This window comes from Diadema antillarum, unplaced genomic scaffold (genome assembly GCF_040938485.1).
Source record: "Diadema antillarum isolate AM-2024a unplaced genomic scaffold, OU_Dant_1.0 seq00001698_RagTag, whole genome shotgun sequence".
NCBI lineage: Eukaryota > Metazoa > Echinodermata > Echinoidea > Diadematoida > Diadematidae > Diadema > Diadema antillarum.
In genome coordinates, this window is record NW_027272389.1 from 1,154,379 (window position 1) to 1,179,016 (window position 24,638).

A 24,638-nucleotide genomic window follows, 5' to 3' on the forward strand; every position below is an offset into this window, starting at 1 on the left:
CAAGAAGTTGGCATCTCTGCTAAATGTTCATTCAGGATGTGCTATGACAACGGTCTATGATAATCACATCCTTGTCATGGTAATTGTCAGAGAAAAAGAGTTCAAGTTTGACACCATTGCCTGGGAGGCTGGATTCATAAACTTCCTTTCCCCTGCCAATTAGTTAAAGTCCCTCGCCTAAGTCTGCTGCTTCAATACTGTAGTAAAGTGAACCTTATTCTTGGGTCTAATTTTGGTGGAACCAGTAACCATGGAAACAAGTTTTCCATTTAAAGGCCATATCATTCTGATGCTGCATGTATTGTTGTGATGAGCAACCCATTTGCCTGAGAAACAATGCCTAATGAATCAACTTAGATTCCTTACTGTGCCAGGGACTTTGGACTGTGTGTACAAGAACTATGGGATTTTTCCTAGCAAATCAACACTCAAAGCACCATAAGGGCAATTCCGCGGTTAGTAACGTTACATTTTAGGGACATTCTCATGATTTAGATTAGACTCATTTTTCTATCTGTGGATGTGAAGTCTCATTAATGTCATCAAAGATCATTCTAGTGTAGACCTAGAACAGAGCAAAGAATGAAATCATTTCATGAATTATTTTAGAAGAAAGGTCTGCTTTTAATGCCGGTTAGTAACGTTACAAAAAAAGGACATAAAAAATTGATGAGCATCTTTGAACAAAAAGTTTGCTATAACTGGTATAGCTTAAAATATATCAACACTTATTTTTCATTTCTAGCTTTAAGGGCAATATCTACCCCAAATATCCTTTCTCATTATAACTTTGTTTGGAAATTAAGTACAAAAATCATGGTTAGTAATGTTACAGTTAGTAACGTTACGGTTTGTCCAGTGATTACAGAATTGTGTGTTAACTCAAATGATTACATATTTCCCCATGAGAATGCAAAGTTAAAGCTAAGAAACATCAGATAAGACATGAAACTCTTATTTCAATCATCAAACTCATGCAGTATAGTACCATTGTACTTGTACACATGTTAAAAAAGACTTGAAAAAAAGTTTGCATAAATTACAAACTAAAAAAAGTACCACTTTTAAAGACTAGGTCAAGTGATATCCACAGTTTCATAACTTTGCCAATCACTGTTCATCATGACTCACAGTAATTCACAAAAGCAGCCTGTTTAAATATTGAGCAAAACAGTTAATGTGTTCCTTATCAAGAGTACCTTTAATAAAGGGGAAAGAAATCAAAGAGCAAAAACTAATGTACTGGTATGTAGTATGTACAGTGTATGGCCAATGTGTTGTGCGTAGTCATTGCACAATAGGAATCCAGCATAATGCAATGTTTTATATTATTGTGAAAGTAGTTTATATGACATTAACTCACATAATACAGTGTATTAGTTGAATTCATGTTTATTCAAGTCTAGAGACATGTATTTTTTTTCATTTAGACCAGTTTGAATGTCAAATCTCTGCATTGTTCTGAAAACAGAAGTCTGTGCGCTGTACCTGAAGCGTAATTAACCCCGACAAACCATTGTATGATAATTTCAAATTGGGACAGAAAATTTGAAGTGATGGCCTCAATTGTTTTTAACACTACTTTCCACACAAAATGCTCTGCTGGCCCACAGATTCCATCAATTGCCCCTTCACATGGGAAGTGGTTAAAAAAAAAAAAAAAAAAAAATCGCTCAATGTGCACCTTGTGAGCCTTCTGTAGTGATGCGAATGCTGTAGACCCCCCCCCCCCCCAACATTTCCCGCCACGATTCCGCAACGCGCAAAGATTTTGCCGCATCGTCTCATGACTTTTTTCATTGAAGTCTCCCGCATATTTTGAGACTAAATTTGCGACGTCCGGGTACACCGTTCTGCAGTTATGTAATGTTTTGCATGAATGCATGTCGACCTGAAAACAGCTCAAATTCATGATATCGTGTGCAAATCCAATGCAAATTGTGTTTTTTTCGTTAATTTGATATCAATTAGATTGTTTCAACCTTTGACCAGTGAAATTAATCAATTGTAATGTAGATAAGCTTGAAAAAGTGCCTGCAACAAATTTTGGCAAAAAGAATAATAGAAAACAAAAGGTTAAAAAAAACATTAAAATACATAAGAAATTAACAAAACAATAAAAAACAAAAGAAACTGATTTTGATTTTGCTATTTTTTTTGCAAGAAAATTGTTTGATGTGTCTTGAGGAACTCTTACACAAAAATTTAGCAATCCTTCAGTCTTTTTTATGGAGTTATAGGTGAAAATATGATTTCATGCATAAATTTGCATAATTAATTTACTAAAAAACAAAAACCAACATCTTTTTACTGTATGACCATGTAATCTTGTAGTTGACATCTGGCTCTATCATCAGGTAAAATTTTGCCAGACCAGGACCTGTCCATTGGAGTCTTATTCACTTATTTCATGGTTAGTAACGTTACAATACACACAGGCTGTGGTTAGTAACGTTACGTGGTTAGTAACGTTACACATTTTGACTGCTGTTATTTCTAACTTCTATAATGATTAGTAATACTTATTTTTATATTTCAGTTAGTCATTGGACACAGCGGGAAAAACTGAAATATTATCATTCATAGACACTTTATACTCTCTGGAGGTAAATGATTTCACTTTTTGGTTAGTAACGTTACATGACTATCCAATGGTTGGGGAAATGCACACATGTTTGCATTTCGAAGACATGTAAGTTGATTTTACTTAATCTATCCATGAAAGCACTGCATTGCCCCTATGAATTCAATATTTGTGGCTAGAAAATGGCATTTAACTTGACTAGCTTTCTTCTTTGCCATTATGGAGATTTTGCTGATGAAATTCAATCTGAAAGATTACCAGTTCAAAAATTGGTGAATTCAATACCTAAAACTATCAAGATACCCTGAAAAATAATTTTTCCTGACTTATCGATGTGTTCTTTCTGAAGTCAAACACAAAAATCAAGGAAAAAACCAAATTGAAATTTTATGGTCATGTCCCTCTAACTGCGGAATTGCCCATAAGGAGTTAAAGGGATGGTATAGTATTGGTGGAGATGAGAATTGGGCTTTTAACTTTTTGCGAGATACCAAGAAAACACTTATGATATAGTACAGAGCATACCATTTTAAGAGGAATTCAAAGTTTATTTGATGAAAATCGGGTTTGGAATGACTGAAACATCCAAAAACATAGTAAAACAAAGTGATTGTAATGTGTGGGTCCCACACTTTATTAGAATCGCTCTTTTTTGGATATCTCAGCCATTTCAAAACCAATTTTCATCAAATAAATGCTGAATTCCCCATAGAATTACTTGCTCTTTCATATTTCATAAGAGGTTTCTCATTATCTCACCCAAAAAATGTTAGAAACCTGAAATTAGGTCTCAACCAAAACTGTACGATCCCTTTAAGCTTACAAAAGTGCACATACTGCAATGTTTTGTTTTGTTGTTGTTGTTTTTTCCCTTCAGATATCAAGTACAATGCTGAAAAAGATGAAAAGCAGAAGTTTGAGGCAAAGCAAAGGACACTCCAACGGGTGGAGGAGGCCAAGAAGAAGGAGAAAGAGAAGGACAAACGTAAGAATCTTATAATTTCATAATTTCTTTCGGAAGAGAAAAAAAATGGCATATAACAGAATGATATGAAAGATGAATAATGTCCGAAAGGAGATGTATGTACTACTTCATAGTAAACACCAAAATTTGCATTATCAAGGAAGCCAGAAATATATTTCATAGTAAACACCAAAATTTGCATTATCAAATAAAGCCAGAAATATATTCCGCTGGTTTGTTGTGGTTTGAATGATCCTTTTGCTCTGGCTTGTCTGTATTAAATACCAACAAAATGTAAATATTTGTGACCTGCAGAATGTATTGGAATCGATTATGTCATAGTATGAAAACTGTTGAGTTACCAACTGTCATCAGCAAGAAATGGGATGTGAATATCATCACCATCAATGCAGGATAAGAAAGGAATACACAGTATTAAATAGTGAGTTGACTATTGTGTTGCAGTCATTAGATCTTAATGAAGCTCTTCATATGTAGCTGTTTGATACCAGGATGTTTTGATATAGAAGTGCAATCCTACACCGAGGAAATGAAATATGACACTGATTTCTAGGTCACAAGAAAATTGCTGTGCTAAATACCACCAGGTAAGCATGGGATATATTCTGTCGGCAAAAATGAGCAGGCCTCGAATTAACCGACGGCCACCGACGGCCATGGCCGTCGGTGCCCCTCTTGTTGGCCGCAATGCCTTTTGTTTTTTGATCAAAGTTACGGCCAAAAAAAAAGTGCCCTTTTTCTTGGGGCCGTGGTGCCCTTTTAGAATGAAAGTTATTATTTATGACGTATGATATGCCCTTTCTCAAAGTCTCTTTAACAAGCTTGAACAACTTTCCTGATCTCAAATATCATACCTTCAGTTCACTTGCGTCCCGATATATCTGATTCAGACTCAAAGTATCTTTCCGAGATATGAGACGACGTGTACGTACATGTACGCCCGACCGGCTTTTACCGTCCCGACTGCCTCCGCAGCGCAGCGGCCGCGAGTATGTACTAGCTAGCTAGGCAGCGCATATTCAGATAGAGTAGTAAAGAGTGAACTCCAAGTTCACCAAGAAAAAAGAAAAATCCCACGATGCCAAGGTGTGCCAGACTGGGGAATGGGGAGGGGTGGAGAGAGAGAGAGACCAATCAACAGAAGAAACCGCGCGTACTGGCGCATTCTTGGAGGTCATGAACTGTCTGTCACCACAGACTAATTATAGCAATCTACACGCGCACGCAAATTCCCTTGCCTTGTGGTTTTGCCAGCCAGCTGTCGGAATGTGCTTTGAAGTTTCATGGCAGCCTGGCCTGGCTGGCCTGAAAGGGTGTCGAGTTTCAATCAATACCTACTGTTGTTTAATTCCTGTTTTAAAAAATGTCGTTTCACCTGATAGAAACGCGGAGATCGGGAATGTGTTACAGCTGTAGGGAAGAGGTTTTTGTTGTGTGTTGCACTTTGTGTGTGTGTGTGTGTGTGTGTGTGTGTGTTTGTTTGTTTTTCTCGGTTTGTTTTTCTTCTTTCTTTTTTCATAAACACCAAACATGCCCTTTCCAATGTGGCCTTGGTGCCCCTCTGACTGACTTAAGTGCCCTGGCCTCTTGGAAAAAGTGCCCTTTTCTAAATGGCCTTGCCCCTCCAAAATCCTATTTCGAGGCCTGAATGAGTTACACTGAGCACCACCTTCCTCATGGCATTTCGTAGTGCAGATTGAATTACAACTTTGAAAGTGAGGGTTAAATACTCCCCACACCAGACTCCAGTCAAACAAATCCATGGTTACAACAAATGATTCACAGCTGTGCCAGATATAGTTTGCCCTGGAAGTATATTTGCCCACTCAAGTAAAGAGCCCTGCTGTGCAATTGCAATGATATTTCGTCGCTGGGGTGACAAGACCTTGTATCTGAAATTTTGGTGAAAATGACTTTTTTGGATTAATGATCAAATAAAAGGTTAAGTGATGTCCTGACCAAATCCCAACTGTCTTACTCCAAAAATGAAGCCACCATGGCATGTCAAAGGAAAGGCTATCCCATTCACTATAGTGCTTTGGCCGCCATGTTTTTTGGCTCTCCTGAACATTTGACATTTTTAGATACGAGGTCTTGTCGCCCCAGCGACGATTTGTTCTTCAGGAATGTAGCAAACATCTTCACGTATACTGCAATACCTTTTATGATGCAGAACATGCAAATGCTCGCAGGTCCATGTCTTTGAAATGCCAATGACTTCCCATGCAGTGTAGCAGCCATTGGTACTCACAGAGTTAATGCATTTAATCTGTTTGATTAGAAATGAAAGAAGCTCAAAGATTAGTGTAGTCTTCTTCAAATCTCATGCCTTTTTTTGCAGCAAAAGATCCTAAAGCAGACTCCTTTGCAGAAAAACTGGCCATGCAGGTGGTGAAGAATGTCCAGGTGAAGGTGTGCGACATTCACGTCCGTTACGAGGATCGGACGACCAATCCTAAGGCTCCATTCGCCCTTGGTGCCACGCTGCGAAACCTTTCCCTCCAAGTGAGTCCAAGACCCTTTAATTTATCAGCAAATTGGTTTTTGAGTGGAGTGATGAGCAAAAGTTGTTTTGTGTTTGTTATATTCTTCATCCATTTGCCTCAATTTCTATTTCATGTTTTGTGGGTAGAGAAATTCCAGACTTTTGTGAAAGTACCAAATTTCAGCAGGTTTTCATACTGCGTACGGTTGATGTGATGGCTGATTGTTTCATCAAGAAGAAGATGAATGTGAGATGTTGGTGGGCACAGATCAAGGATTTGTCATTTTTTTCTTTCATTGATATCTCATATCATGTAATAAGATAGGGTTAATATGTCACTGCATTTCTGATGTGTCATTATTTCCTCTTGCTAGACAACCAATGCTGATTGGATACCATGTGTCTTGGATCAGTCTGTGAAGCTTGTGTACAAGGTAAGAACTGGTTTCGGCACGTATGCTTAAACTTTTTGCACAGTATATCTTTTCTATGCATCATTATTTTAAAGAAGATCTCAGAATGTTCTTTTTTAATGTAAATAAATGAACGATTAAGATTATGTGTATATTCCATCCCACTTTGGTACAGAGTATCTGCATTCTTCAGTGTTGATGTTAGAGTTAGTTGATAATAAAAAAGTATATGATTCATTTTCAATCATATGATCCAAAATCCATTATCAATGAAAAAGAAATGAAAAAAAAAATGTGGAAACCATGAGTTGGTGTTCATAAAATTCCAGTGTATGAAAATAAGTGTCTCTTACTTGAACCCTTATCAAATGAAATTGGAAAACTTGTTATATTTTGTCATTTTATATGTTTACTTTCATTTAGCTATATGTACATTCTTTTCTTTCTTTTTGCTATAACACTTTGTACTGTGTATAAACAGAGATGGTCTCAAAGTTCATTGAAGCATCACACATATAAGTTTTGTTAGCTTGTTCAGTTTTCTTCTATTTTTACCCACAGAACTGGTTCTTTGGTTTATGTTTTGTTTATTACTTATTAAGTTGATTATATAACATGATATATTCTTTCAAACTATGGTTTCATATTGAATATGTCCTGGTTTTAATCTGATGAGAGGAAACGTAAAGAGATCCACTGCTGCATCTTCCATTTGTATACTGCTGTGTAGATGCTGAAGCTAGACTCACTGGCTGTGTACTGGAACTCAGGGTCAGATCTGTACACTACGATGGAGAGAGAAGCCCTGCTGGTAAGCATCTATGTCTCTCCTGTGGTTACTGTGGGGTGGTTAAACTAGTCATCATGTAGGCTAATTGATGTTGGGGGCTTCTTGGGGAGTATGTATCAATCCCCAACCCCACACCTCACTCTATCCCTATCTCTGTCTGTCTGTCTGTCTGTCTGTTTGCCTGTCTGTCTGTCTGTCTGTTTCTCTCTCTATCTCGATCTCTCCTCCCTCTATGTTTTCTGTCTGTCTGTCTGTCTCTGTTTGTCTATCTCAATATCTCCTATTTCTGTCTTTCTCCTTGTCTGTCTGTATCTCCATTTGTCTATCTTTCTGTCTGTTTCTCTCCATATATCACACAAACAGCAGGATATGTCGAACCCTCCTCTGGGCCCTGTTTTATGAAGAGTTATAATTGATTATATAATTGATTTCAGTCATAAGTCTATGGCAGCCTGTGTGTTAAGGAAATTTAAAATCGATTATATATCTCTTGATAAAACGGGACTCTGAGCTATTTAAATTCTCTCATTACTCTGTTAGTACAAGGGGTTGGATAGCCAATAATGATAACTTGCACAATTCCATCTTTAAAGTGAGGATTAAAAAGAGGTGAACCAATTGTCTTGAATGCCAAATCCTCATTAAGCAACAAGAGACCACACCTAATGGAGCAAAGGGTAAATGCTCTGGAAACATTGGGATGATGCAGTATCAATTTCACCTACAGTATCTGGGTTTTTGAGTCATGGAAGGAGGATTCTGTAAATGGTCATCATAAATCACACCTGGGAAAACTTCACTATGGACTGCGTATTAAATTGTTAGCAAAACAATGTCTTTTGTAGTCTGGTGTTCTCTTTGATTTGGTTCAATTGCTTTCCTCTATTACCAAAACAGCTACCACAGCTGTGCTCTGGATAAATTCAATCAATTGTTGTTTTGGGGGTTTTTTTCCACAGGAAAAGATGAAGAAGTCAATTGCATCCGAAGGCAGTGCACCACAGGAGTACAACTACCGTAAGTTGATGGTGATAATGCCCACTCCACAGCTGATAGGGGCCAATAAGTGTACTGAATGTGTGTCAGGGCATAGTGACTGTCATCTCACCTTAAAGTGTTTGACATGTGTTTAAAGAGCAACCTTAATGCTTTGTCTCATTCAGTTGATGATTGATTTTGATTTAAGAGATATGCAAAACCTTGCTGTGGAATAACAATGAAGATTTTCCCTTGTTAATGATAACAATGATCCGTGCTTATGTGTGTACTGCAACAAACTAGGTGATTTGGGGTTCCTTGTTAGACTGATTTTATATAGTTTGTTTTAACATGAAGCACAGTGTGATACACACTACAGTGTTTCATCACACTACATATGTTAGCGTATTACACAGATAAATGTGCCTTAGAATTCTATGAAATCTCATGAATTTGGATATGATATGCAAATTAAACTAGAAATGATAAAAGGATTATATCTTTGAGAGCATATAGTGTACTGTGTTTGTTTGTTGTTTTCATTTGAATTGTGCAAATGATCTAGTCAAGGTCCATATAAATTCTTCACAAAGTTTTCTTCACATTCTGGTTGCATCTAATACACCTGCCTGACAAGCATTGGTGCTATACCTTAATCTTATGTGTGTACCATAATAAATCATCTATCAACAAATTCCTGGTCATAATTTCTGTTTCTACAGTGATTAATTGAAGCCAATCAGTTTCATTTCATCTTTTCCACCTGTTTAGTGATTGAGCCAATCTCCTCTCAGGCCCAACTGAAGCTGAATCCAAAGCCCGAGTCTGACCTCTCCATACCTCAGGCCTATGTCAACCTCGTCGTGCAGAGCATCGGCGTGGCCCTGAGGAAGAAACAGGTGAAAATGAGTATTTCTGTCTGTTTGTTTGTTTGTTTGATTGTTTTCGTGGTCAGTGGCTTGATTGATTAGAAGATTGTGTGATCTTGCAGCAATAATTAGTCAACTTTTGATGACAGGATTGAAACAAGCTGAGTCACTCTACATGACACAAAGGCAAACTGGGATGCTCTCTCATGGGATGCTCTCTCACTGGGATGCTCTCTCAAGTCTCATTAATGCCTACACACACACACACAAATAAGTTAATAAATAAATGTTGTCTACAGATGTTAAAGCGCCCATAGGAATAAAATCACAATTCTATGGTGGAGTTGCTTGCTCAATTTTTTGCTCAATCATTTTTTATTCTTGTTTATTTCATGAGACAGTGCTGGGTGAACAAGATTGAATTCTCTTGAGTTGTTCTCATTGTTTATTTTTGATTGTTTGCTTGATTTGCTCAGTACCGCGATGTGATGCAGCTACTGGGGTCCTTCGAGACGATGGCCCGCAACCAGCCGTACCGGAAGTTCAAGCCTGAGGTTCCGCTGCAGGGTCATGCCAGGGAGTGGTGGCATTATGCCTACAACAGCATCCTGGAGGAAATTGTGAGGAGGCGGCGCCGTATGTGGTCTTGGGACCACATCAGGGCCCATCGCCGCCTGGTCCGCAGCTACATCAACCTCTACGTGGACAAGCTGGACACCAGTAAGCCATCCAAGGACCTGCTCAAGAACCTGGAGGTGAGGTTGCCTAGCCTGCCGTATGGTAGCATATGTTGGAGCGATGCTCAGCCAAGGATATGAATATGCTTTAGGATTTGGAGTAGAGTTTACTCAATTTAGGATTAGGGTTAGGGTTAAGGTTAAAGTTAGGGTAGTGTTGGTCTTGGTGTCCTAGGGTAATGAGCCGAGTAAACTCTAACCCTAATCTTAAAGCATATTCATGTCCTCAGCTGAGCATCGCTCCAACATAATATGCTACCCTGCCATACACTGAATATATCAGCTGACCGTAACTCTTGACTCATTTACTGGTTCTGTTGTTGTTTTTGTAGTGCAGTGAGTTTCATTGTTGGATGCTGATTTGTTAGTTTTTTGTTGCAATTATTGCATAGAGGACTATGATGATGGAAGCTGTGCCTACAGAATTTTAATTGCTCCGAGCACAACACTCTCTCTTAACAATTGCTGACATGTTGCCAGTTTTGGAATATTGCAGGAGCACAGAAAAAAAAAATCCCTCACATATCGCCTCGTAGTAATCTTTTGCTGCCTCTCATCATTTCCAAATCTAAAGGCAAATGAGATTGAATGGGTTAATTTGAGAATGGAACTCTTAGTTTGTTTTCCCTTATACCAGACAGCTGCCCCACATCATTTCCAAATCCAGATATGAACAAGATTGAATTGGTCAGTACGAGAATGGAATTCTTTCTTTCTCCTCCCGTGCAGGACATGGAGAGAAAACTGGACGTGTTCAACATCACCCTGTGCAGGCAGCAGGCAGAGGTGGAGTTCAAGAAGCGAGGGAAGAAGAAGATGAAGGACAAGGGCAAGGGAGGGGGATGGTTCGGAGGATGGTTCGGCGGAGGAGGGAAGAAAGAGGAGGTGACTCAAGAGGAGGATGAACTTGCCTCCATCGCCAGTGAGTCCCAAATTGTTATCATGGTCGACGCCATTTGCTTAGACTGTTGCTGCAATATGCCATGTTAGAAAGAAAAAGGACGAAGTGTTATGCTCAAATTGGATATTGTTTTTATGTGTGTGTGCATGTCAAGGAAATTTGATTCTTCAGGTTTTGCAGGGAAACACATGAATTGTTATGTTTTACTGAAAATTGAGTTAATTGTAGCACTTGTCAATCACATTGAATTGTTGGTGAGTCTGAGTCAAAAGTTCAGCTGAGGATCTAGCAGATGATGATGATCGATATTGGTGCTTTTAATAAATCAAATTTGCTTTTCTTGATCTGAACTTTGTTCAGTAGCCTGATGCAAGATTCACCCCCTCCCCCCCCCAAAAAAAAAAAAAATGCACTTGCTTCAGTCAATTTTTTTTTCCTGTCTTATCATCTAATTCGCATTTCATATGAAACTGACTATTGCAGGTTTCTCAGAAATATCTGTGTTATCTTTGATGGTCAATCTTTGACATCTTGCTCGCATACAAAAGTATCACAGGTCAAGTGTTTGCTTGATAATTCCAACGTGTATACTTAACAGTAAGTTGAATGATATAGATTACAAGTCATGCCTAAAAGTTAAATCTTTTTCTTGGAGCCATTTGGAGTCCAGATACCACAGGTTTACATGATTCTGATGTTGATTCTTTTATGTTTGCCTTTGGTTTAGTCTGTTTTTCCATGAAAGATAATAGCTCTCCGGTATAACCTTTATGATAGCCCTGTCCATCATAAAAGCTGCTCACATTTCGTTGCTTTTTTTTCTGCAGATTTAAGATAAGCAATCAAATCAAGTTTATGCAAATACGAAACAAACTTTTGTCTCACACATAATTTCCGTCAGATAAATTCCAAGAGGCTATGACTGAAGAGGAGAAAGCCAAGCTGTATCAGGCCATCGGCTACACTGAATCCAGTGGAGATTCGACCCTGCCCAAAGATGTAAGACTTGATGAAGGCAGGGTAGTCCACGAAGGGTTTGAACATGTCGCTGCAACAAGGTCAAATTCTTGTGCAACATCCTCAAACGCCAGCAGCATGCTATGCAACACCCCTCGAATATTGGCAACATGGTCAATGTAAAATCTAATCTACATGTGAAGAACATGTGCAAAACTTGAGAAACCTCAAATTATTTCGAAAAAAGGAAAACATGAGTCCTATCACTGAACATAAGCAGCGCAACAAAAAATATGTCGTTAGATATTATGCGCTTGTGATGTGCACTCTGTGCACATTAAGTTTGTGCAATATTCTCACATATAGAGCTTGCGACATGCTCAAATTTCAAGTTGTGGACCACCCTGTGAAAGTGATCATTTGATGTGTTCTACTGACATTTACTCATATAATATTCCTTCATATGATATGATACAACCTGCTATGATGTTTTGAATGTAATTGTCGCAGAGACTTAAATTGGTACCAGTATTAAATGTTTAACGTAACACTATCACCACCATGAATGCAGAATAGGTCAAATAGTGGTAGTCACATTACATAAGTCAGTGACAATTAAGATAGGTTTATGGTGTAAAAAATGTGATGAAACGAGAAATTCAGTATAGATAGGATTTTACAGATTAAAAAGAAAACTGGCCATAGTTTAATGACTTATGACAAAATCTGTCATTCAATTATGTCACAGAAGTGGCAGAGAGCTTCTTCAGGGCATCATATTGCTGGAATGAGACATGCTATTACTCTAACTTCTAGCAACTGTTGTTACATCAGTGGCACATGAATTACAAACAACAGATCGCTAACTGTTACCACGGAGACTACCGTATTATTGTATATTGTTGTAATCTATGGAACTGGAATCAGAAGTGACATATTCACATTTGCATTGTCAAAAAAAAAAGATATTCCTTATCATACCATTAATATGGCTTTGTGGTATACATTTTTCTACCTAAAGAATCATATGAAGAGTACAGTGATTTATCTATGTTGTTTCCTGTGCAGTATGTAGGAGTAGATGTGAACTTCAAGCTCCATGAGACCAGCGTGAAACTGTTTGACACAGAGGAGGAGGAGGAGAAGGACGAATTGCAGGTCCTAAACCTAGCCGTCACAGATCTGGGCGCAGTCTTCAAACAGCGGCCGTCTGCACAAGCCATCAAGTGAGTGGAGTCATATAGACAGTGGGGTTGATGGTTTGAGTGCAATTGTTAGTGATGATGGAATTTGCTAGATGATGGATGTTGTCATGGTGATAACAGTGCTAATGTCAGCTAAAATTATGATTGTATTGATGATGATGATGATGATGATGATAATGATGATGATGATGATGATGATGACGATGATGATGATTATGATAATGATGTTGATACACAAGATGACAGTGACATTGCGGGGAGCATGGTTAAAGAATGAGTCCATAAAATACAATATGTGACCATGCATCACGAAACCAACAAAAAAAGTCGCCAGACATAGATCTTAGTAACGAGCAGATTTTGGAAGAGCAGACTTCAAGCTTTAAAATGATGTATAACTCAATTCAAATTGACTCTCCTAGCCTATCTAAATATTGGGGAAAAAAGCACACACTCCGGAAAATTGTGAATGAGAAAAGAGGCTCTGAAGTACAGGGTCTATTCAAGTGCTTAATCCTTACCAAGGCGTGCTAGCTGTGTGATGAATGGGACAAAAGACAGGATGTAAAACCATCAGAGCAACAATAATGAAGGGATTATCAGATTAAGCTGAAATTGAGCATGCATTATTAACACATTCTGTCCATGATCAATGCCAACTGTCAAAGCAGTAGCATTATCCTTTCTAAAGTTGTTAGAGTTGAAAGTGAAGAGAGGGGACTCTAGAAGACACACCTAATCACACTATTACAACAAAAATATTTGGAAAAATCTGTGAAAAACACAGTTTCTTGTTCATTTTTTTAGCATAATGTAGAAGAAGACTTGCTCTTTCAGAAAATATGAAAGCTCACTATTGGCTAGGTTGACCCATTTCACATATTTTCAGTCCTCACACAAAATCAGTGAATGTGACTTTTTGTTGGTTTTGTGATGCATGGTCACATACTTACTGTATTTCTTCAAGGAATTATTTGCTTTGATGGTGAGCATTTGAGAAAGTTCGGAACCATAGATGAGATATTCAAAACAGGAACTTCTGACTAAGCCTTTCTGTGATGTGTACAAACAGACTTGACCTTGAACTGGGAGAGTTCAGCGTGCTCGGTTCACCCGTAGCGGGTCGACGGCCTCAGATGGTGGAGTCGCAGGTCACTCAGGATGACACCAAGGTGCCAGAACTGAGTCTGAAGTTTGAGACTAACCCACTGGATGGAAAGGCAGATCAGCGGGTGGTGCTGAAGACTCAGCCACTTAAAGTGGTCTATGATGCGGTAAGACCAGCCCTTTCATTATCCATACGTTTGAAGAAGAGCGTTAGACAGCTCTGTGTGTGGACAATTACCCTGTCATTTAGATCCAAGTTGTGTGTTGTTGTTTTTTTCTGCGATACTTCAGTACTCTATGTGTTAGATCATCTAAAAAAAAACACACAAAAAAAGCTGTAAACATTTTGATACATTTCTGTGTTTCAAATGTTCTTGGAATGTTTACAGCTAACAGCTTCATTTAAGACTATAAATCCAGACATGTACTTGCACACAGTGTTTGTCATCTGATCTCATATGCAAGTCCCTGGCTGCCTCGCATGTCGTGAGTATTGTTACTTACCAAACACTCATGATTTAATGTTTGAATGTCAAAATGTAGTTGATTTCCCAAACAGTGAGATGTGTTATAACAGTATCAGATTCATCATGTACTCCTGTTAAGCAGCTCCTTGTGCTAAGCTTGTACCAGGAATGACTTCATTTCAAACTCCTGATGTTTTTTTATAACCTTCATTACTTTTTTCAGAACACTGTCAACAGTATTGCAGCTTTCTTCAGTCCACCAGAAGATGTACGGCTGGATGAGTAAGTTTATGTATACAAGCACAACAGAGGGAGATAGACACCCAGATACACACAATCTCCTTTCCTTTCTCTCTATCTTTCTTTCTCTCTCTCTCTCTCTCTCTCTCTCTCTCTTTCTCACCCTTAGCTGTATGGCAATATGCATTTTAGGTATGTTCTGCCTTAACCTCTCCCAATCTTATGCAATCTTTAAAGGGATGGTTTAGTTTTGGATGAGACATGGCTTCTGGGGCCCGTTTCATAAAACTTGTCATCAGTGACAACTACCACATTTCTATGACAAATTTGCTCTCAGCCAATCAGATGCAAGGATTTCAGTAGCTTGTCACATCTGTGACAACTTGTCACTGATGACAAGTTATATGAAACGGGCCCCAGGTTTCTAAATTATTTGGTGAGATAATGAGAAACCTTTTGTGAAATATGAAAGAGCAGTGGCAGATCCAGAGGGGGGCGTACCGGGCGCACGCCCTCATTTTATTTTTGGTTAAAACAAAAGAATTATAAAGAAAAAAATTGGGGGTGTATGCGTGCACCCCCATTAATTAAGGGGTGGTGCACGCACCCCCCCTTACTTTCGCAAAGGCGCCTTCTCTTTACGGAATTCTTATGGAACTCTTACAGAACTCTTACAGAATTTTAATAACTATTAAAGGCAGACTAAAATTATCTGTCACCACTAAGATAGACAACAAACACAGAAATTTCCCCTGGTGTCCTTTTTTCCATCCCAGCCTGTCAGCGGCAGCGATGTCAAATTTGACCGAGTTGGGCTCCACGTCCACCACTGGCCTCCAGTACATGGTCGACAACAAGCAGATTCTGGACATCAGCGTAGATGTCCAGTCTACGTACGTCATCATCCCAGAGAAAGGAGTTTTTGATGGGTAAGATTTGAAAAATTTTTCTTTTTTAAGGAGTTCATACTGATAAGCTGTTTTTGATACTACCTTGGCTGTCAATCTACACAGACGACTGAAGTGTCAGTGAATAAGGGTGCATTATTCATGTAAGACCTAATACCATCACAGTGATCTTTATGTGTGGGACTGTGACATCACCCACCAGAGTGGATTAGGCTACTCTACATTTATGACCAGTCTTATGAGCAGTTTCCAATGCCAAGGGCCAGGGCAATGGCACCAAGAGTCTCGGGTATGATATAGCTATTAACCCATTCAGGACGAGTCTCGAGTATACATGGGCAAGTGCCTATGGAAAATGCGTGTTGAAAGAAAATCAGCTCGTCCTCAACGGGTTCAATTGCATGAGTATAAGGAGGGTTGAAGTTAGTGACAACAATGTTCAAGTACATATAAGATCCATCTGTTGATGAGCTAACTCGTACCTTAATGGATGAATGTCCTTCATATTCAAAGCATCATTTGTATGAAAGGCAACTGTGTAAAAGAACTACATTTGTAGTTGCCTAGCTTTTAACCCGTTGAGGACGAGGACAGAGTATACTCGGGCAAGCGTCTGTGGGAAATGCGTGTTGTAGCAAAATCAAACCATCCTCAACGGGTTAAGTGAATTCAGAGTCAAGCTTACAATATGCACTCAACTGGGATTCCTGAGATTGAAGTGAAGGAGTTTAAGTCCCAAATTTATTTATTTTTTATGATTCTGATCTTGCTCTTCCCACCCCCACCACCGCTGCCACCAGCTCAGGATCGGTGCTCGTTGTGGACCTTGGCAACCTGAAAATGAGGACAGAGAGTGAGGAGAGACTAGTGGGGGAGAGGACTGAGGTAAGATGGGATAGAATCACCCAGCATGTAGGGATTACATCACCATCGTTTCATCCCCTCTTATACTACACTGAGCTTCATTACACCCACCACATCCCATTGTCGAATGCGAGGGTTTGTTTAATCTCTTGAAAGGGACATTTGATTATTAAACTGAAATGTTTTTGCAGGGATCAAGGTGAAACATTCTCTGCAAGCGAATTACTATTATGTGCTGACACACTGGTTTAGTGGAATTGAAGAAGAATCATTATTTTCCTTACCAGACCTTTTTACAGCAATTTTTCATTTTGTTGAGTGTGGACAGTAATGTCAGCCAAAATATATGAATTTCAGTATATTCACGATATATATGCATTTCTATTTCTATGCATTCATGAAATGCCAACAAAAGGATAATGATAACAAAAATAAATAACATTTTTATAAGGCCTATAATATGTGACCCTGCACCACAAAACAAACAAAAAATCGCCAGGCATGGATTTTAAGTCAAGGACGGATTCTGAAAGAGCAGACTCTAAGCTTTAAAATGATGTATAACTCGATTCAAATGGACTCTCCTAACCTATCTAAATATTGGAAAGAAAGTGCTCACTCTGGAAAAGTGTGAACCGAGAAAAGAGGCTCTGAAGTACAGGGTCTATCTTTCTATTCAAGTGCTTAATCTTTACCAAATCGTGCTAGCTGTGCGATGAATGGGACAAAAAACGGGATGTAAACCACTGGAGCAACAACAATGAAGGGATTATCAGATTAGATTGCAATTGAGCATGCTATATGAACACATTCTGTCCATGATTAATACCAACTTTCAAAGCAGTAGCGTTATCCCTTCAAAAGTTATCAGTCTTGAAAGTGAAGAGTGTGCAAAGGGTTATCAAGAAATGAAAAGGGGCCTCTAAGACCTGATCGCACTACTCTACAAAAAAGGGTTGTAGAAAAAATACTGAAAATGCACTTTCCCCATTCATTTTATAATCCCAAACTTAAGAATAATGTAGAAGAAGGGTAACTCTTTAAGAAAATTTGAAAAACTGAATATTGACTTGAGTGACCCGTTTCAACTTTTTTGAGTCCTCACGTGAAATCAAGAGGTGCGACTTTTTGTTCATTTTGTGATGCACGGTCACATATGGGCGTGTCATAGCGCAAAGATACAGCACTGAAAAGTTGAAATAAGATACAGAATATGATAATGAACATTGTGATGTGTATATAGCAATGAAAAACAAAAACAAAAAAAGAAGAAACACAAAAATGAAATGGCTCAAGTTTTTGGGGATTTATTTATCTCCATCTGCAGAATGAAGCACTGGAGGACCTCATGAGGAAAGCCTATGACAAATTCAGCCTTGACCTCCAGAGTGTGCAAGTCATCTTTGCCCCTGCAGGTAAGTGCTGGATACAGTTCCTCCACATTCCCTTGAATTTTTTTCCAAGCATCCATCTGTCATTCGTCAACATTAACTTGTCCCAGTGTCTTCAAGCTGTTGATTGAATTGCTGTTCTAACTATTTGTCTCCTCTCGTGGTAAAACACGGTGCCAACAGATGGCTGAAGTAGAAGGCAGCAAAAGACTGCAGCATCAATGATAGAATACAGTAATTACTACAACAGGTTGTAGCTGTGGTGATTAGTTGCTGCAACAGGTTGCTGTCAAAACAATTGGTAGCTGCCAAAGCAGGTGGTAGCTGCAGAGGGGCAGCTTTGATTTAGCTGTTACAACAACTGGATGCCCCTACAGTTTACTTCTGTACTGGAGCATTAGTTCCAACAGGTGTTCATTGAGACAGTAGTTGGTAAAAGAATTTGCTGCTTCAGTCAAGAATTTAATTTTCTACAATCCTCGACTGCTTTAAGACAAAAGCTGATGCCACGACGTGTCAAGTTTCTGCTACAGTAGATGGATTGATACAGCAAGTGTTCACTCTGACAAACCAGACGGTCGTTGCCTCCAAATTTCTTGCAGGTGAGGACTGGCAGGCGGCCAGGAAGGAGACAAGCACACCTCTGCACCTCCTCCAGCCCATGAACCTCCACATCCTGCTCCAGAAGTGTATGGTGGAGGATGCCCGGCTAGCCAAGTAAGTCCACCTGTGTGATATAATCTCTCAAACCATGGTATTTTTCACACTCCAGAGAAAGACCTGGAAGTTACTGTTATACAACACATATTTCATGGGGGTTTAATGCCTCTACCACAAAGTGTCAACGGAGGCATTATGTTTTCGGGATCTCCGCCCGTCCGTCCGTCCGTCCTTCCTTCCGTCCTTCCATCCGTAATCAATTTGTTTTGTTTCTTCTTTTTCTTTCTAAGGCAACCGCAGAAATCACGGTCTGAGCTCAAAACTCTGTACATTTGTTGCTGTTCTGTAAATTTTAAATGGCTCTCTTTCTTACCTTAAAGCTGTGGTATAGTGCCTTCAGCACTCAAAAGAAAAAAAAGAGAGAAAAAAAGAAGCATGTATTGTTAATAGTGCTTATCCTGGATATTGAGCAGTTGGTGTGCATATCTTCTGCTTGTAATAGCACAACACATTCTTGTCTTTATCTTTTCTACCTGACTTTATTTTCGGACTGGCTATTAAATGTTAAATACCTCGACAGTTTTCAGTATGATAAGACACAATGTTTGGGCATTGATGTGTATTGCATTTCTGTAAATATAAACACAAATAGATAAATGAATGAATATTAATGAATAGTATATAATATATTATAATCAATAATTAAATACTAAATAATCTAACAAAAATAAACACCAATGTAAATTGTTTGCATATTTTGTGGTGCTAACTAAATATTTTGTATCTTTAGAATGCAGTAGGGAAGTACACAGATCTCCCAGTAATTGATGAATATATGCATGGAGGCCAATAGGGTTACTACAAATGTTGATAAATCATTTGACCAGTCTACACAATTTATGAGTGTATATGAGTTATCTTGGACCAAAGAAATCAGCTAAAGGTACAGCTTTTCGTATATCAAAGCCATGATAATCTCATCGTACACCACACCAAGTCAACTTTATGCCAAGATAATTATGGTGGGTTTTCCCCATATGCAAACAATACTGTGCTCTCTTCAGAAATCACCACACAATTATTTATACAGCAAATACTGCTATCATGGCATGGACAACTACATATTTGACACCACTACATAAAGACCCCTGGGGCTTTAAAGTTTGATCATTCATGTTACAGCACTACACTAATTCATTACACCTTTACAGGGAGTCCCGAAAGACTGAAAAGAGCTTTTTTAAAATGTAGGGACTATGGTATACTGATATTCTATATCACATGCTCTGCAGTGCTTTTAGTAGCAGATGTGTCTTGATAAGATGGCAATAACAGTCCTAAGTCTGGATCATTTATACATCAGCGGCCAACTGGGCAAATCAATTTCTCACCTTGTTGGTGTCAATCATATAGGGAGGTCTGTGGCTTTCCTTGAGCAGCTGTCTCTCTATTATGTTCCTCTCCCCCTCCCAGGATGAAGGTGAACGGTGAGCTGCCGGACGTGTCGGTCAACCTGACGGACAGTAAGCTCCAGCAGATCCTGGCCCTAGCAACCAGCATTCCTCTGCCATCATCTAACCAGCCCAGCGACGAGGCTCTTGACAAGCGTTCCACGGTAACATCCCCCTGCCAACAATCTCTCCCAAAAGGGAGAATGCTATCTTTTCGTGTGGCTGCTCACACACAAAATTATATCTTCTGCAAGGGATACAATATTCACAGTCTGCAGAAATCAATGCAACACAAAAGCTTTGTTGCTCTTGTCAAATAAAATTCATCTCACTTAAGTACGTAAAGAGCTGCTTGGTGCAATTCACCAAATTAAGTTGTAAGCTTCCCACCACAAAAAGAGAGCGGAAAAGTAATTCCTTATATTTATTCATTCACAAAGACAATTATTATATCGATATGGTACAGCTTTGCCGCAGCATCTTTGTAAAACAAAAACAATCCACTGTTATTGCAATTGAAAAACAGCTTTGTGCACCTAAAAGCCATCATCTTTGAATCTCTACTTCCACTGACAATTTTGGAGAATGATTTTCATATTGACATGTTTACTTGAAGATGTACTACACTTTTTTTTCTAACTTTTCGCTTTCAAGGTATTTAGCTACTCAGGAATTTCAGAGAAGTTCTTTGGAAGGCCTTTTTTCTTCTTTTTCTTGAATCGTGTCAAAGAGAGACATGGGGGAAGATACAATATCTAAATGATTTGTTTGTACAAGAGTGATGGTGATTCGCTCAAAATAGATTGTCTGAGTGCAATAATAAATGTAAGAATATTGGGTATAGTAGTTTGAGAATTAATTGTCATAATTTGCTAGTGTCACTTTTACACAAATGTTCTATAAACTAATGTTGACTCTTTATGAAAAAACCATCATTCACTAAAAGAGAATGCAATGAATGTAATAAGCCTGAAAGTAATTGATTCAGAAGTCTAATAAATGTTGCAGTATATATTTCAGGTTGATCTCATTTTCTTGAATTTCGCACATCGACCTATAGTTGCGAAATTAACAGCTTACAAAAATATCGCCTCACATAACATCCATGCATTGTTTATGTTCTCAAGGGTGTGAAATCAACTTTTCTCTTTCGCTTGGGAAAATGTCATGCAGATTTTAGTAATATTATACTCACAAAATATATGACATATACAGTATATGTTTATCACTATTCTACTCACCATATTATACCTTGTGCTGCACCTGCTCTTTCACACTTTTTTCAAGCTGAGTTTCTTCAATAACCCTTTTGTCAATGAGCATAACTTGTGCTCTTGATATTTGAAATCAATGTGCAAAGCCCCCCCCCCCCCCCATGTTAAAGTTGATGTCAGAAGATAAGAATGGACTCATTAAAAACTGCAGATGTTTCTTTAAGATTGAATACAGAGCAAGAATGTAAAGAAGGTGGTGATGTCAGCACTTTAAAAGTCCCAAAGAACCCTAACTAAATTTAAATTTTCCAAGGTATGTTCAGGAAGAGTAAGTTCTATCATTTATATTGAATTATTTTTGTGTTGAAATGATATAGTAATCATAATGTGTAAGGATGAGGGGTATATCTCTTGTTGATTTAGTATCAAATAAAAAAAACCAAGACTTTCATAATACTGTACAGTCAACCTCATAGAAGTCAAATCCAAAGGGACCAGAGATTATCCTTCAACTTGCATGAATCTTCGACTTACACGATAGAATCCGCACATGTTGTATCCATGTGGGGTAGAATATTCCTTCCACTTGGCCATATTTTGGACTTGCGCGAGGTCAATTGTTAGGGGAGGCTGACTGTACTTTTGAGTACAAACCAATAGGAGAGTTGTGGGGTAATGACATCATCATCATCTCCTTCAATTTGAATATGTGGTTATGACCATTATTGCTGTATTGTAAAACATGGGAAACTTTAACTTTAACTTAAAAATTCCATATAGTGAGCATCTTCAGTCTTATTTTAATGAAAACTTTAGCATTTTTAATTAGTCAACTTTAACATGGTGTGGCATGATGAGGAAAGAGATGGAAAATCTAAAGTTATCAATGTAATGTCAATGAATCAGCTTGGTTAGTTTTTTGAGAGTTTATTTTTATTTCATTCTCCATGCTGAAATAGAAAAATTAGTTTTGTTCTAATGGCAACTATAACAAAGTCATCCAGATAGATCTGATCTGGTGGTAAAGAAAGCTTTGTATCATGTTGAACAACACTCTTGTCTTAAAGCTGCAGCTTTTAGCACTGTCTTTCATTCATAATCAAAAAAAAAAAAAAAAGATGCACACCCACGCAAGCACATGCTCATTCTGTGATTCACCAACCTGTTCTCTTCCATCCCTGTGCTGCCTCCCCCAATGCCTTGCCATGGCAGGACGCCGACTCGAGCCCCGTCGGCAAAGCTTCAAAGCCCGCGGTCGCCCCCATCGTAAGTGTCGCGAAGCGCTTGTCGTCTTTCGAGGAGTCCGATGGTTATGTGACGGCGAGTGAGGGCACAGAGGCAAGATGAGTTGTGTTTAGAGAATGGACTGACTGACTTCCAAACAAACAAACAAATCGATTTCTCACCTGCCATAGTAACCCTCTAACTCATTGTTATGCCACCAGTGAAGTGCTGACCATGGTTTCTCCGCATGTAACCTCTGGTGTGTCAATTTAGGGCTTTATCCACACACTTTTGTGTGCATGATTTTTTTTTTATTCCCCTTGACATTATTGCCTCACGCCATTTTGGTTTCTGTTGTTACAGATTTTCGTTATAGCAGTGAGTAGAAGATCAATGTTTATGTTACCTTGTTTATTTTCGTTATCCTTTTTTAAAACAGATAGTAGTGTTGACTGCATCAATAAATCGTGATAATTACAGGGACAGTGAATAATGAATGCAAAAGGCAAGCTGTATTTGATGTGATCATTTCAACATGATTGTAACTAGTGGAAATTTTCAGAAATTTGATATTTTTTTCCAAAAAGAAAGGGTTCCAAATTTATTGGTTTTCCACTTATTCCCTACAGTGTTTGAAATGATTTGTAAGTTAAAGTTGTTTGATAGATGTAGAAAGGTAAAAGAAAGCTAGAAAAAAAAAATCTTAAGAAATAAGTCTATTCCCGGAAGTAAGGGGCCTACTTTACACGGTTTGCTGATCCATAAGTGCAGTGAGCATATTAGCCGTTGAAATTAACTTGATACATCTGTTTTGATAGCAAATCACAAACTTCCCTTCAATTCATATACGTGTATATGAAGAATTTGTATGCCACTAGATTGGTTTGGAAACAACTTAGCCATTGGTCATTAAAATAGAGGATGAACATATCAGTGATGATACACTGTAAGAACGACCATCTATCTATCATATAGGTGTCAAAGGTACAGACCAAGTAAAGAAAAAAAATAGTTATCAACTACATGTAGTGCATCTTTCAAATCTTTTCCACAAGTGTGTGGTAATTTGACATGAACCCCCTCCCCACCCCCTCAAAAAAAAAAAAATAAATAAATAAAAAAAATATATATATATACATATATATATGTATGTATGTATATTTGTCTTTTAATAAAGTGAACCTGATTTGCCCATTTATATGGGGTTTATACCATGACCGAAGTTAGTTTACAAGCCCTATTCTCTCCACACACCACGTGCCTCTTGTGTATGTGTGTGGGATGTGTTTGCACTTGCATAAAACATCCAAAGCATTTCTTTTTGTTATTTTTCTTATCTAACTAGCTTCAAAGTTTCATTTGATTCAGTTGTGATTTTTTGACCTTTGTGATTGTTGCTCATAGTTGGTGTTTTGTTGAAAATTGTTGGCATACTACACTTTGCCAAGTTTTGTGTGTTTACAGGGTCTTTAGCATTTGAAATAATTTCTTTGAACCTGATACACAGGAAAATGAAAAGAAGTTCATCGTCTCTGTATAACACCATTGAATGTTTGTTGGGATTATTCCTTTATTAAACAATTGTTTCTTCACTTACTTACAATTTACAATGTTTTCTTCAATTATTACCTACTGTACAATTTTTGTCAATATTACAATAATCTCAATTACTGTACTTCCAAAACCTTCTTATTTCAGTCTTAATGGAATGCTTGATCTCTTTAATTGCTGTCTTAATTGCTCTTCTGAGTTATGTAATATTGTTCGTGTAAAGTTTATAAGAGGGATAAGTTCAGCCACTGGATCAAAATTTGAGCCAACTCATTATATTTTTGATCAACAACAACAACCAAAAAAAAAACCTTAAAAAAAAGAAATCAAATTCTTTGCTTTTGTCTTAATTTGTTTACATTTAATGCAAACGCACTTGGAGAAAATTAATTCCGTTGAACCTCTTCATTGCCCTAACTGGCATTCATCACCATTCTCTGACAGCGTTACTCTGTGCCGAGTGATATGTCAGACAGCAAACTGATGGCAGTTGCCGGGGATGATGACAGCGACGAATTCCTCTCTGCCGACGAGGGAGACCTCCCAGTGGCGGCAGAGAAGAGGAGGCTCGTCAAGCAGGAGAGTACGACTGCCTACATGAGATCGGACGTAGAGCTGCAGTTTGAACTCAAAAAGGTCTGTCAGTCGGTGTTCATG

The 24,638-nt window shown here is 38.3% G+C and overlaps 1 protein-coding gene across 1 annotated transcript in view; it reads left to right on the plus strand.

Annotated features, from left to right (window-relative positions):
• LOC139711742 (intermembrane lipid transfer protein VPS13A-like) overlaps positions 1–24,638 on the plus strand; it is a 120,481-nt gene that overhangs the window by 22,800 nt on the left and 73,043 nt on the right. Inside the window, exons 4-22 of the mRNA XM_071623598.1 lie at positions 3,462–3,569; positions 5,911–6,074; positions 6,429–6,488; positions 7,198–7,278; positions 8,217–8,274; positions 9,007–9,134; positions 9,581–9,859; positions 10,571–10,763; positions 11,644–11,741; positions 12,768–12,925; positions 13,977–14,178; positions 14,702–14,760; positions 15,495–15,647; positions 16,427–16,511; positions 17,818–17,905; positions 18,484–18,598; positions 20,015–20,156; positions 22,419–22,472; positions 24,426–24,617. Of these exons, the coding sequence (XP_071479699.1) occupies positions 3,462–3,569; positions 5,911–6,074; positions 6,429–6,488; positions 7,198–7,278; positions 8,217–8,274; positions 9,007–9,134; positions 9,581–9,859; positions 10,571–10,763; positions 11,644–11,741; positions 12,768–12,925; positions 13,977–14,178; positions 14,702–14,760; positions 15,495–15,647; positions 16,427–16,511; positions 17,818–17,905; positions 18,484–18,598; positions 20,015–20,156; positions 22,419–22,472; positions 24,426–24,617 (2,417 nt within the window). The remainder of the gene's footprint in view (positions 1–3,461; positions 3,570–5,910; positions 6,075–6,428; positions 6,489–7,197; positions 7,279–8,216; positions 8,275–9,006; positions 9,135–9,580; positions 9,860–10,570; positions 10,764–11,643; positions 11,742–12,767; positions 12,926–13,976; positions 14,179–14,701; positions 14,761–15,494; positions 15,648–16,426; positions 16,512–17,817; positions 17,906–18,483; positions 18,599–20,014; positions 20,157–22,418; positions 22,473–24,425; positions 24,618–24,638) is intronic.